Source organism: Ursus maritimus, unplaced genomic scaffold (genome assembly GCF_017311325.1).
Source record: "Ursus maritimus isolate PB19 unplaced genomic scaffold, ASM1731132v1 scaffold_36, whole genome shotgun sequence".
NCBI lineage: Eukaryota > Metazoa > Chordata > Mammalia > Carnivora > Ursidae > Ursus > Ursus maritimus.
The window spans coordinates 8,021,230-8,034,338 of NW_024426230.1; the positions used below are offsets into that span (position 1 = coordinate 8,021,230).

Sequence of the window (13,109 nt, forward strand, 5' to 3'; positions counted from 1 at the left end):
AGCTCTTTTTTGCTTTCTGATTGAACCTTTTATTTTTTAGAGCTTTTTAAATTTAAATTCAATTAATTAACGTATACTGTATTATTAGTTTTGGAGGTAGAGTTCAGTGATTCTTCAGTCTAATATAATGCCCAGTGCTCATTACATCCCATGCCCTCCTTAATGTCCATCACCAAATAACATCCTATTTGTTTTGTAGAGGTATTATCTTCTCTCAGTCTTTTCAGAAGAGCAATTATAGTTTTGAAAATCTGCTCCCTGTTTTCTCTTGAGTTCCTTTTTTTCTTTGGCTCCTTGGTCTCCAATTTCCATATTAAAGTCTTTCCTAAAATGTTCACCTTTCAGGGGCGCCTGGGTAGCGCAGTCGTTAAGTGTCTGCCTTCAGCTCAGGGCGTGATCCCAGCGTTCTGGGATCGAGCCCCACATCAGGCTCCTCTGCTGGAAGCCTGCTTCTTCCTCTCCCACTTCCCCTGCTTGTGTTCCCTATCTGGCTGGCTGTCTCTCTGTCAAATAAATAAATAAAATCTTAAAAAAATAAAAAAATAAAAAATATATATATAAAAAAAAAAATGTTCACCTTTCAGAGTGAGGCACCAAAAAGCTAACTGTATGTACTGAGTACATAGGTGAGGTTTGCCAAAGTGGCTGGCTTCACTTCTGCATGATAGCACAGAGGCTGACCCTTTCACTGGCAGATCCCAATCGTCAATAACATTAAGTCTTTTCCACTTAATGTGATAAATTTCAACATTTTGCCTGGAAGGGATATAAGACCCACCACCAACATACCAGAAGGCAAATACTAGAAGAAAACAGGGGATCTCACTGCTCAGCTGGAGATTCAGATAATCCTCCTGTTTCCAGTTAGGTAGATTCTATCCAAGAATTGCTTCATTTCTTAAGAAATCAGAAATCATGGTTCGACTTCACTGGAAAATATATCACCATAGGTGAAGGGGTGTTCAGCTTGCTACACAGGATAAAAGAGGAGATCTGAGATTCTAACTATCTCTTATATAAACTTTAAACCAATATTCCAATCATAACTCCCTCTAAACCCAATCCAGATGTACCTGATACCTCTAACTCCTTAGCCTTTGGAGCTTTGCTGGTATTTTATGACTTTAATTGGCTTGTTCCTTTTCTTATTATTGCTCCTGAATGTCTTTAGATTTAAGGCATGTGATATTCTTCCATTTTCTTTCCACCTTCCAAAATTGTTGAACTGACCCTATCTGATGTACGGTGCACCCTCTCATTCTTTCTACATATTCAGTTTTTTTGTTCTTATGTGTTAATGCGTCTTAAAAAGTCTTTAACTGTACTTTTAACAGAGGTTCCAGAAGGCACACAACTAAAATGTGGCTTTATTATTCCATGATGCTTAAGCAAAAGTCTTTGTCTATGGTATTTTGTAATAGTTTTTTTCTTTGCTAACTATTTATTTACTATCCTCTCTCACTGTAAAAAGAAAATCAACAGAATAAAAAAATTAAAACGTCCAGATGAATAGATAATAAAATGGAAGCCAAGGGCAAGGCTGATAAGTAAAAGGCTAAAAGTAGTGGGGGAGCATGTCTGCAGGGCACAAATACGGCAAGATTCCAAACAGAGTAAAAAGAGAAAAGGAGCAACGACTAAAGGTTCACAGATAAATCAAACCAATTACTAAGCAGCAGCAAAGCTTATTCCAGTTGCAAGATCTAAGAGAACTCTGTCCTCCCATGAATCCTCATAAAGTAGATGCTTTGTGACATGATGCACGATGCACCGACAACACCCCCCTAACAATAAGCCAACGAATACAAGAGGGACATTCACTCAGCAGAATCTAGTAAACATTACTCTGGTAGGGTCACATTTCAACAGGATACACAATATTTCATCATAGTACTTACTATGTGCCAGACATTGTTCTAAAGGTTTCCCTATTAATTCATTTCTTCTTTATATTAACCCCATCATCACTATTTTACAAGTGAGGAAACTGAGGCATAGGAAGGTTAAGTACCTTGTCCAAAGTCATAGCTAATAAGCGGCAAAGTCACAATTTAAACCTAGTCAGTCCTCAGAATTCAAATTCTAAACCAGTTAGCAAACTGCCTCTAATAATATGATCTAAAATCTGCCATTCCTCTACTGGTAAACATTAAGATTGCTTCTTTTTGCTATTATAAATAAGAATGTGATAAACTTCCTTCTGCTAAAATTTCAACGTGTTAGATCATTTCTCTCATACCTAGGAGTTTCCGAAGGCCCGAGTAACAGCTGAACCACACATACCTCCATTAGTGCAGATTCAGACTATATAAGTATACTCGTTAAGATGGGTATCAGCCCTGATTAAGAACAACTATTACCTAACATCGGTGAACACGTGAATGGATAAAGAAAATGTGGTATATACATACAATGGAATATTATTCAACCATAAAAAAGGAGGGAATTTTGTCATATGCTACAACACTGATGAACCTTCATGACATTATGCTAAATGAAATAAGGCGGTCATGGAAGGACAAACACTTCATGATTCCACTTATATGAAGTATGTAAAGCAGTCACTTATAGAAACAGAAAGTTGAACGGTAGTTGCCAGGGGCTGGTAGGAGGAGGAAACAGGGAGCTGTTATTTAGCAGGTATAGCGTTTCAGTCGTGAAAGATGAAAAAGTTCTAGAGGTGTACCCTACAACACTGTGCTTATGGTTAACAATACCACACTGTAAACTTTAAAAATTAAGAGGCTAGATCTCATGTTATGTGTTTTTTTAAACACAATAGAAAAGAAACCTATTAAAGTCTTAATCTTGAAAAGGCAAGAAGCTTTACAAGAAGATTAAGTCTGGTGTGGAGATTTAATTCAGATTCAGGTGTGCTAAACTGCATTCCTGTAAATATTTATAAATTCTATGAACTACTTAGCCTGATTAGCTAACAAGCTTAAAAATGCATAATACTTTTACTTTTTCTCTTATACCACAAAAATATTCTGTGCTTCCTGAAATCCAGGGTAAAGAAAATAAGAGCTCTATTTGATGTCAAATGTTATTGAAGAGACCTTATTTCTTGGAAATAAAAACCCTAAAGCAAAGGCTTATGTTAACTTGAAATTTTTAGCACTTGTTTTAAACAAAAGCATAATGTCATGAAATACAGCTAAGGTATGAAATAATGCTAGTTTATAAACTATACATATTATTCATTTCTTAAGCTCTAAAGGAACTCAATGAACTCATTTAGTTTCTTCCCATTCTTTTTCTTTTCTATGTCTTTCCAACCTATGTTTTCAAGGTGACATCTAGGGGTAAAAAAAAAAAAAAGTTCTACCTAGTTATTAATGCCTTGCATTTATCAAGTCTGTATTAACCAAAGGTACATCTGATCGACAGAAAACATCAAATGTTGATGAGGACACGAAGAAATTACAACTCATAAGTTTCTGGTGGGAATGTAAAATAGTTTAGCCACTTTGGAAAAGAGTTTGGAACTTCCTCGACAAGGTAAACACAGAGTTACCATATGACTCAAGCAATTCCATTCCTGGGTATATACCCAAAAGAACTGAAAACATCTGTCCACATATACACCAATGTTCAAAGTAGCCTTAGTCTCTATTTCAAAATGTAGAACCAATCCACATACCCATCAACTGGACAAGGAATGGATAAACAAAATGTGATATATCCATAGAACAGAATATTTGGGAATAAAAAGGAATGAATTACAGACACAGGGATGAAGCTTTAAAAATATTATGCTAAGGTAAAGAAGTCACTTCATAAATAAACATTTATATGAAATGCTCAGAATAGGGTATCTATAGAAACATAATGTGGACTAGCAGTTGCCTAGGGTTGGTGGTGAAAGGAGTGCAGGGGAGAATGGTGAGTGTTGGCTAATGAGTATGGGGTTCCTTCTGGGGCTGATGAATATTTTAAAAAACTAAAATTGTGGTGATGGCTGAGCAACTCTGAATATCCTAAAAACAAACTATATACTTTAAATGGCAGAAATGTATACTATGTGAATTTTACCTCAGTAAAGACATTGAATTTTAAAAAGTATAACTGGTGGCTCTCTGAGCCCAAACATAACACAGAACCTTATTTCTTTCCTACTTGTGTGTAAATAACCATTGCTATTCTAGTTATAGAGTACCATTATAATTTGTTGAAAATACCGTAGCAAAAATTTAAATCAGGATGTTAAAATAGCTCTGAACTACATGAAATCACTCTCAAATTGAAATTTAAATTTTGCACCTATTTCAGAACTATAGCCAATTTACTGGTAAAAACTTAAGACCATCAATTTAAAAAGTACCTAAACAGAACATTTATTTGCCCATGGTACCATGTAGGAGGGAAAAAGTCTTTAAACTCTACCTGCTTTAAAAACTGTTAACGGTAGTAACAAGAAGTTAAGAGACTCATAGTACCCATTACATAAGCAATGTTAACCTGTAAGTACAGATCATACCTTTTGATTTCTTGTCCTTTTTGCTTGGGAGATTCACCTCCATTCAGGATCTGTTCTAAGTTCTTTGTTTCTACTGATCCATTTGGTTCTGAATTGGATAGTCCAAGTAATGACCTTACCCGCTGAGACCGTACATCTAATATTGTATCTGTGTAACCTACTTCCTGAAGGTATCTATAAAAGAAAATTTAAAATATTAAATCTCATATATTAATACCTGCAAACTTGTGAACTCAAAATCATATCAAGGAATTTCAGAAAAACCCATAACCCTATAAAATATAATCTTCCTTTGCCTCAAACTTTCTCTACAGACTAGTTCCAATTCTAAAGAACAAGGCCAATTATAAACCGAAATTTAATTAAGAAAGCATACAGTATGGCTAACACTAATTAAGGGCCAATTATCCTAAAGCCTAAAAAGCTCAAGAACCTTAAAAAGCTTTAGGAGTTGATGATATATATTACTTTAAAAAAAAAGTCCACTAGTGGTAAAGAATGAGTAGAACTAAACCTCAGAACTGTAACATGCTAAGTTTAAACCTGGGTTCTCAGCCAGAGAATGATGGACAGGTTAGTTCTCCCTCTGAGGATCTGAAATCTGGTACTGAAACTTTCTATGTATCTAATCTATGATCCAGGATGAGATTTGAAAAGAAGGGACCAGACTATGACATAATACATAATGGATCATGAATGGCTTTGTGTGATAAAGAATTTCTTCTTAAGGGGCGCCTGGGTGGCACAGCGGTTAAGCGCCTGCCTTCAGCTCAGGGCGTGATCCTGGCGTTATGGGATCGAGCCCCACATCAGGCTCTTCCGCTATGAGCCTGCTTCTTCCTCTCCCACTCCCCCTGCTTGTGTTCCCTCTCTCACTGGCTGTCTCTATCTCTGTCGAATAAATAAATAAAAATCTTTAAAAAAAAAAAAAAAAAAAAGAATTTCTTCTTAAAGTATTTGACAGGCTAAGGAAGGATGTTAAAAGGAGTCTTAGACACTACTGGCAAAGAACAAAAGATTTTTACATGAAAGCTAACGACAGGGAGGCTGGTTAGGACACTAACACAGCAAGAAATAAAACTGAAGAGAATAAACATGAGAAAAATAAGCAAGATATAATCTCAGAGACTTGGTGCACAAATAAACATAGGAGCAGAATGAAAGGAGATAACAAGAATTTCAGAAAATTTTCAGGTTTCTAGCTTAGATGGTGGTTCTATTCAATGAAATGAAGAATAAAGTGTCTGAATCTGGTTTATAGGGGACTTACCAGATAATCATGTGGAATCTATGAAAGTGACAACATTTATTAGGCACAATAAGAGAGGTCAATGCTCAGAAGAGATTGGACTCAGTATACAGATTTGGGAGTATCAGTGTTCAATGGTATTTAAAGCCATGGATTTAAATGAGGTTACCCTGAGAAAAAGCTCTAGAACAGAAAGCCTGGGGACACAGACATCTAAAGGGCTAGAAAAATAAAAGAAAATCAAAGAAAATTAAAAGAAAGCACTTGAGAAATAAGGGTGGGAAATAACAGCAGAGAGTAAGTAAGAAAAAAGAGCTCAAAAAAGAATGAATAGGGTCGCCTGGGTGGCTCAGTCATTAAGGGTCTGCCTTCGGCTCAGGGTGTGATCCCGGCATTCTGGGATCGAGCCCCACATCAGGCTCCTCCTCTGGGAGCCTGCTTCTTCCTCTCCTACTCCCCCTGCTTGTATTCCCTCTCTCGCTGGCTGTCTCTCTCTGTCAAATAAATAAATAAAATCTTAAAAACAAAAAAGAATGAATAGTTAATGTCAAATTTTTACAAAAGCATTTCAAATAGGAACAAAAAGGTCTCTTAAGTATGTTTGTGAGTAGCTTCAGTGTAGTATCAAAGTAGAAAACAAAATACACAGCTGAGAAATGAACAAGGAAGATTACGGAGATAAACTACTCTCAGAGAAAGATGTGGAGAGACAGAGTATTAATCCAGGCAGTAACATTAGGCATTTATAAGAGAAATAGTGTACAAATGATTTCTCCACAGCTACTGCACACTTCTGAAAACTGCACTTCTCTTTTGGGGGGGCACAACTGCCATCACACTCTAACCATGTGGTCTGAATGAGCAACGAAGATCTCACACAACCTAAGTAAAAATAACTGACTCATGGGCATTTATTTGATCAAGTTAAGCCAATTTTGACTAAAAGAGGGGGCTCCCCTGCCACCTAGAGAAAAGTGGTTTTCGGAAGTAAAGATTAAAACTGATGTACAGAGAAGAAAACCAGAGAATAAGAACACCCAATAAGAACATGGGTGTTTCCATTCCCTGAGAAGTCCTCAGGTATATGTCAGCTCTTGTCTTCCATATACTCAGTTATTCACCATTTTCTTCAGTTCTGCTAGCTACTCTAGCATCCTTCCGAAGAATAATCTGTTTTAGTAAAGCTTGTTCAAGTTTTAGTCACTAAGAGTTTGGACTGATAGTCTCAAGAGTTTGAATGAAACACCAGAAACTAAACTAAACTGAGGTTTAAATACATCTACAGAAAGGAAAGCAAAAAGTTAAGGGAGTTCTCACCTGACAGTCTTCATATTTTCAGTGAAGTAGAACCTGAGGTGCTCTAACGAGTAAAGGAGAATGGGCTGAGATACATGGTAAAAGTTCAGAATATCTATTGACGGTAACGGGAGTAGGACGTGACCAGGGTTATGGAGAAAGGCTTTCTATTATGTTTGTATAGGGAACCATGAATATGTAAGCACATTCAGAGGACTCTGTGATTTTTCTCCAAGATTTAAGTAGAAATAGAAGCAGCAGACAGCAAGACTGAACTAGGGCTGGCTGGGATACTGTAGGTATAGTAAAATGACTGGTGGGAAAGGGGTAAGAGAGGGCAGCAAGAAAGCTAGGGGTACGAGCAAAAGGATGATGGGGTCTAAGCTGGAGCTAGGTAAAAATAAAAACAAGAAAGGCCCACATCAACAAATAAACAAAATAAAACCAACCAGAGCTAAAGGAGCAAATGAAGTAACCAAGAATCTAAAGATCAAGGTAGGGGCACCTGGGTGGCTTAGTTGTTAAGCGTCTGCCTTCGGCTCAGGGCGTGATCCCAGGTCCCTGGAATCAAGCCCCGCATCGGGCTCCCCACTCAGCGGGAAGCCTGCTTCTTCCTCTCCCACTCCCCCTGCTTGTGTTCCCTCTCTTGCTGGCTGTCTCTCTGTCAAATAAATAAAATCTTAAAAAAATAAAAAATAAAGATCAAGGTAAGGTCAGAGGGCAAATAACATGGGAATTGGGGTGGAAAAGGTGGACTATAAGACAAGTGTTGGATCATAGAATTTTCCAGAGTAGGGTAGTTCTAGGTAGTAACAAGATCAAGGGTCTGACCACATTTCACTGGGTTACTGAAGTGAAACTAAACATGTACAGAGTTGAGAAAGCTGAATAATTGTAAATTACCCAGGATATCATTAGTACACAGGTACCAAAGCTTTAAAAATATAAAGCCGAAAAACAAATAAATAAAAGACAGTAAGTAAGATATGCCACACAATTACTTCTAATACAGCAAAGAATTCAAACATCAAAAAGGTTCCTCAAAAATTCACGTAAAAGTAGGATTTGGCAAGCCACTTATGAAAGGTTTCAGATAACCAGTTAAATTGCTCTATAAACCAGTAATACTCCCACTTAAACCCAAGCTTGTGAATTCTGCAGTGATGGGAATGAGAGTATCCACAAGTATGAACTCTGTATTGTTTTTGTTCTTGCCTTCCAGTCATCCAGTTTTTATGACATTCTACCCCACAAATAAGAAAACATCATCCTGAGCAGTGATCAAAGGAATATTCAGAGGAGACAAACTTTAAAAAGATCCAATAGTCTAATAAAGAAAGCAATATGAAACCTCTACACACTGTCCTATTATCACCAAATAATTTTTCATTAGCAAAGTAACTGAATATAAGCACTTTCATACCTAGATCCTTAAAGAAAGCTGAAAATGAACCATTACTTACTGTCTTAACAGCTGTCTGCCTTGCTTCCACGTTAACTGGCTATTCTGAGGTGCTGAGGGAGCTTCTGTGTCTTTGGTTTCTTCTAAAAATTAACATACACACACACACACACAAAAACCCAGATGATTTCACACGCATTATTTCAACTCTTGAGAAAATATTGCCAAAGTTTTCTTACTTTATAGAAGTAAATTAACACTACTGAATATTTACTGTGGGTCATTCATTTTAAGTGTGTTTATCTCAATAACCTAAACACTCAGGTACAACTCTCCTTGTTTTAAAATTGGGAAAACCCAAGAGTACATCAACTATTCTACTAGCAATTGAAAAACCAGAAGACTAGGCTTTGAAATGAAATGCTAAAAAATAATTTTTTTTAACTACCAGAATTCTGCTAGGTTGAATGTCTTCAAAATTAAAAAGCTATATTTAATATTTACTTACACTATTCAAAATCAGCACTTAAGAAACAGTATATATAAAACTACTGAAACAATTTTGAATTTTTATCAGTTAACTTTAAGTCTATTATCATAATACTTTATATAATCAATTTCACTTCTAGAACTAAAACCTAAACCAGAAAATGGTTTCTACTACAAGTACAAAGTCATATTTTATTCTGGAATAAAAGTATATGCATTAAGAGAGAGTTTAATAAATACTACACGGGCGCCAGGCTGGCTCAGTCGGTTAAGCATTCAACTCTTGATTTTGGCTCAAGGTTGTGAGACTGAGCCCCATGTGCAAGATGAAGATTTTTTTTCCTTCTCTTAACCTTATTTGGCTGCCTATGAGGCTTCCAAATTCAATCAATCAAATTTCCAATTTTCAAAATTAAACTGTTAATCACAGCTTCTCCAGATAAAAAGAACTTTGTAATAATAAAAAATTAAGTTCATATGGGATAAGAATTACCTACAAGTATAGAAAGAACTGTTTCATTACCTTTCACCTCTAATTAATACCCAAAATGCACCCACAATTTTATATAGGTTTCAACACAAGGAAAACAGGATAAATAACCTCAGGATTGAGATGGAGATAAAACTACTTACTTTAGTCGTTTATTATTTCCCCCAAAACACTAGATAATATTACAGTGGTCAACCATCTGATTAACCAATAATATCAAAGCAAAATGAGAGTGAGGAAAACATGACTGTTACATAAAAATGAGCTTAAACCAATTTTTCTTGAATTGGGTCAGGAGAAGGTTAACAGAAGAATCAAGCTTACCTGACTCAAAGGTTGGCATTTTCAAATCACCTTGGTTCAGTTCTGTGCCATATTTTAATTTGTGATATTTTGCCCTGAAAATTCAATAATAAATTGTTGAAAGAAAATATTTTATCCTTTTCTACAGAGTTAATTCTGGTATATATTTCTCTAATAACAAATAAAACATAATATGAACGTCTGTTTTTATTTTTTTTTTATTTTATTTTTTTTTTTTTAAAGATTTTATTTATTTATTCGACAGAGACAGAGACAGCCAGCGAGAGAGGGAACACAAGCAGGGGGAGTGGGAGAGGAAGAAGCAGGCTCATAGCAGAGGAGCCTGATGTGGGGCTCGATCCCATAACGCCGGGATCACGCCCTGAGCCGAAGGCAGACGCTTAACCGCTGTGCCACCCAGGCGCCCCTGAACGTCTGTTTTTAAGCTTTACTTGCAAAGAAGTTAGAAAAAAAGGTGCTCAGCTGTGGAAAAAAATGTAAATTACCCAATTAAAGTATACACCTGAGTAAAGATAAATTTTTCATGACCATTAAGGAAAAAAAAAATCCCAAAACTTAGGTTCCATAACAAAAGTTATTATTTCAATTTTAAAGATTTAAATCTTGTCTTTTCCCATTGTAAGAATCAAATCAAAGTATCATCTTGTATTTGGGGCAGGGTTTCATATCTTCCAAAGAGCTTTTAAATACTAGTATAAAAAATATTGTTTTACTTTATATTATACATATAAGAAAATGAGGCAACACATACCTTTCTTGTTTTAATGCATACTCTAACATTTTTATTCTTCTTACTAAATCCTTCTTCAAGTTTTCTTGACCTTTTCTTTCTCCTTGCAAAAATGCTATCCGGGCCTAAAAATATAAAAGATTCGTTTATTTTCATTTTTTCCTAACGATACACAGGGAACCAAAAATAAGAAAACATGACAGCAAGTTTTAAAATTCATACAGTCAACCAAATTTTGTTAAGTAACACAATTATTTTAAAAATAAACATGACTATAAATCAGCTATTTGCTTATAATCTTAAAGTCTCTAATATAAATTTTTATATAATCATAAAAAGAAATTTTATACATAAAAATTGAACCTACTTCCTAACATATAAGTCACAAAGAACTAAAAAATTTTATTTTGATAAATAGGTAAAATATTTTTCCCAAAATGAGATACTGGTTGTTTCAAAAAACAGTAATGATACCTCAAAAGCATTTTATGAAATACTTAAAAATTTATAATCTTTTCTATTCTAACCACACATCCCAAATTCTTTCAATTCTTGAAACAATAACACCACAGTATGGCAATAGTTTAAGTAAAACCACCATATGTTCAAAGAACTCATTACTTTCTATTGTCATTTTTCTACTGTAACATAAAGGTTTTTTCTTTTTAATTGCCTTATTTCCTGTGAGAGGCAATTCTCTTTTTCTGGCCCCTCCTATTATGTCAGTCCCCTTTATCCACCCAACACTAAAGAGTAATTGTTTAAAGAGACTAGCATCTGTGTGGAGACATTTGCCATTATGTACATAATTACAATAAAATTAACTTCCACATGGGGGAGAATGCTCTTGCTGAGATAATACATAGGTGTATTTGTTGATTAAGAAAAAGTAAGCTACTTAGTAACTTAATTACAATTAATGGAATCAGAACCAATGAATTCAGCTGAATGATTTAACCCATTAAGTTAGGATCTGTTCATTTCTATAATAGAAATAGCCAGCATTGGGGCGCCTGGGTGGCTCAGTCACTGGGCGTCTGCCTTTGGCTCAGGGCGTGAACCCAGCGTTCTGGGATCGAGCCCCGCATCAGGCTCCTCCACTGGGAGCCTGCTTCTTCCTCTCCCACCCCCCCCTGCTTGTGTTCCCTCTCTCACTGGCTGTCTCTCTGTCAAATAAATAAATAAAATATTAAAAAAAGAAAAAACCAGCCAGCAGACCAGCTAAATCAAACTGATTAATATAAACCTGAGTATTAAATGCCCACCGCCATCAAAACAAGCTCTTCTCTATAATCCTTTACTTTTTTTAAAGATTTACTTATTTATTTGAGAGAGTGAGTGAGCACAAGCAGGGGAGAAGAGCAGAGGGAGAGGGAGAGCACACTTCCCGCTGAGTAGGGAGGCTGATTCGAGGCTACATCACAGGACCCGGAGATCATGACCTGAGCAGAAGGCAGATGCTTAACCGACAGAGACACCCAGGTGTCCCTCTATTATCCTTTAAAAAAGAAACAAAAACAAAAAACATGAGGGGTGAGGGTAGCTCGGTCAGTTAAGCTAAGCGTGGGACAATTGATTTCAGCTCACGTCACTATCTCAGGGTCATGAGATTAGGCCGAGCTTAAGATTCTTTCTCTCCCTCTCCCACTGCCCCACCCCCAACCTCCGCTCACTGGCTCTCTCTGAAATAAAAAAGAAATCATCTATAACTCCTTAACACCTGAGATGTTAGACAGCTACTTCCAAATACAAATTTGAAAACAAAAATAAAACGTCTAGAAAAAATGGTAACTATTCAGAACCTAATACTCTAACATCCTAAAGAGAAAAGTGGCATTTAAGACTCTCTTGAGCTACAAAGCAAAAGCGAAATGCCAATTTCATCACACAGCCTCAAGAAATTCTGATTAAGTTTTTTGCCTGCATCGACTTTCTCCTTTTCACCACAGTAAGTGCAGTCACCATCCATTGTCACCATACAACACCACCCTTACACTATTATTGACTATATTCTCTACAGGACTTTTCATTCCCTAACTTATCCATTCTATAACTGGAAGTTGTACCTCTTAAACCACTTCACCTATTCTGTCTATCCCCCCAACCTCCTCACCTCTGGCAACCACCAGTTAGTTCTCTGTATTTATGATTGTTTCTTTTTGTGTGTGTATTCAATTAACTTTGTTTAGATTCCACATAAATGAAATCATATAGTATCTGTCTTTCTTTGGTTTACTTCACTTAGCATAATGCCTTCTGGGTCCATCAATGTTGTCGCAAATGGCAAGATCTCCTTTTTATGGCTGAGTAATATTCCATTGTGTAATATTCCATCGTCTTTATCTGTTCAACTATCAACGGACACTTAGGTTGCTTCCATATCTTGACTACTGTAAATAATGCTGCAATAAACACAGGGATGCATGTATCTTTTACCAATTAGCATGTCCATCTTCTGTGGGTAAATACCCACTAGCGGAATTACTGGACTATATGGTATTTCTATTTTTAATTTTTTGAGGGACCTCCATCTTGTTCTCTACAGCAGTTGCAGCAATTTACACATTTCCACCAATGGTGCAGAAGGGTTCCCTTTTCTCTACATCCTCACCAACACTTTTATTTCTTGTCTTTTTTATATCAGCCACC

General features: G+C 36.2%; 1 protein-coding gene across 3 annotated transcripts in view; it reads right to left on the reverse strand.

Moving 5' to 3' along the window:
• STRN3 (striatin 3) overlaps positions 1-13,109 on the reverse strand; it is a 104,347-nt gene that overhangs the window by 42,626 nt on the left and 48,612 nt on the right. For all 3 annotated transcript variants that reach the window (XM_040620802.1, XM_040620803.1, XM_040620804.1), the window contains 4 exons: positions 10,482-10,585; positions 9,731-9,804; positions 8,489-8,570; positions 4,481-4,654 (listed from right to left, as the gene is read on the reverse strand). In XM_040620802.1, coding sequence (XP_040476736.1) covers positions 4,481-4,654; positions 8,489-8,570; positions 9,731-9,804; positions 10,482-10,585 — 434 coding nt within the window. The remainder of the gene's footprint in view (positions 1-4,480; positions 4,655-8,488; positions 8,571-9,730; positions 9,805-10,481; positions 10,586-13,109) is intronic.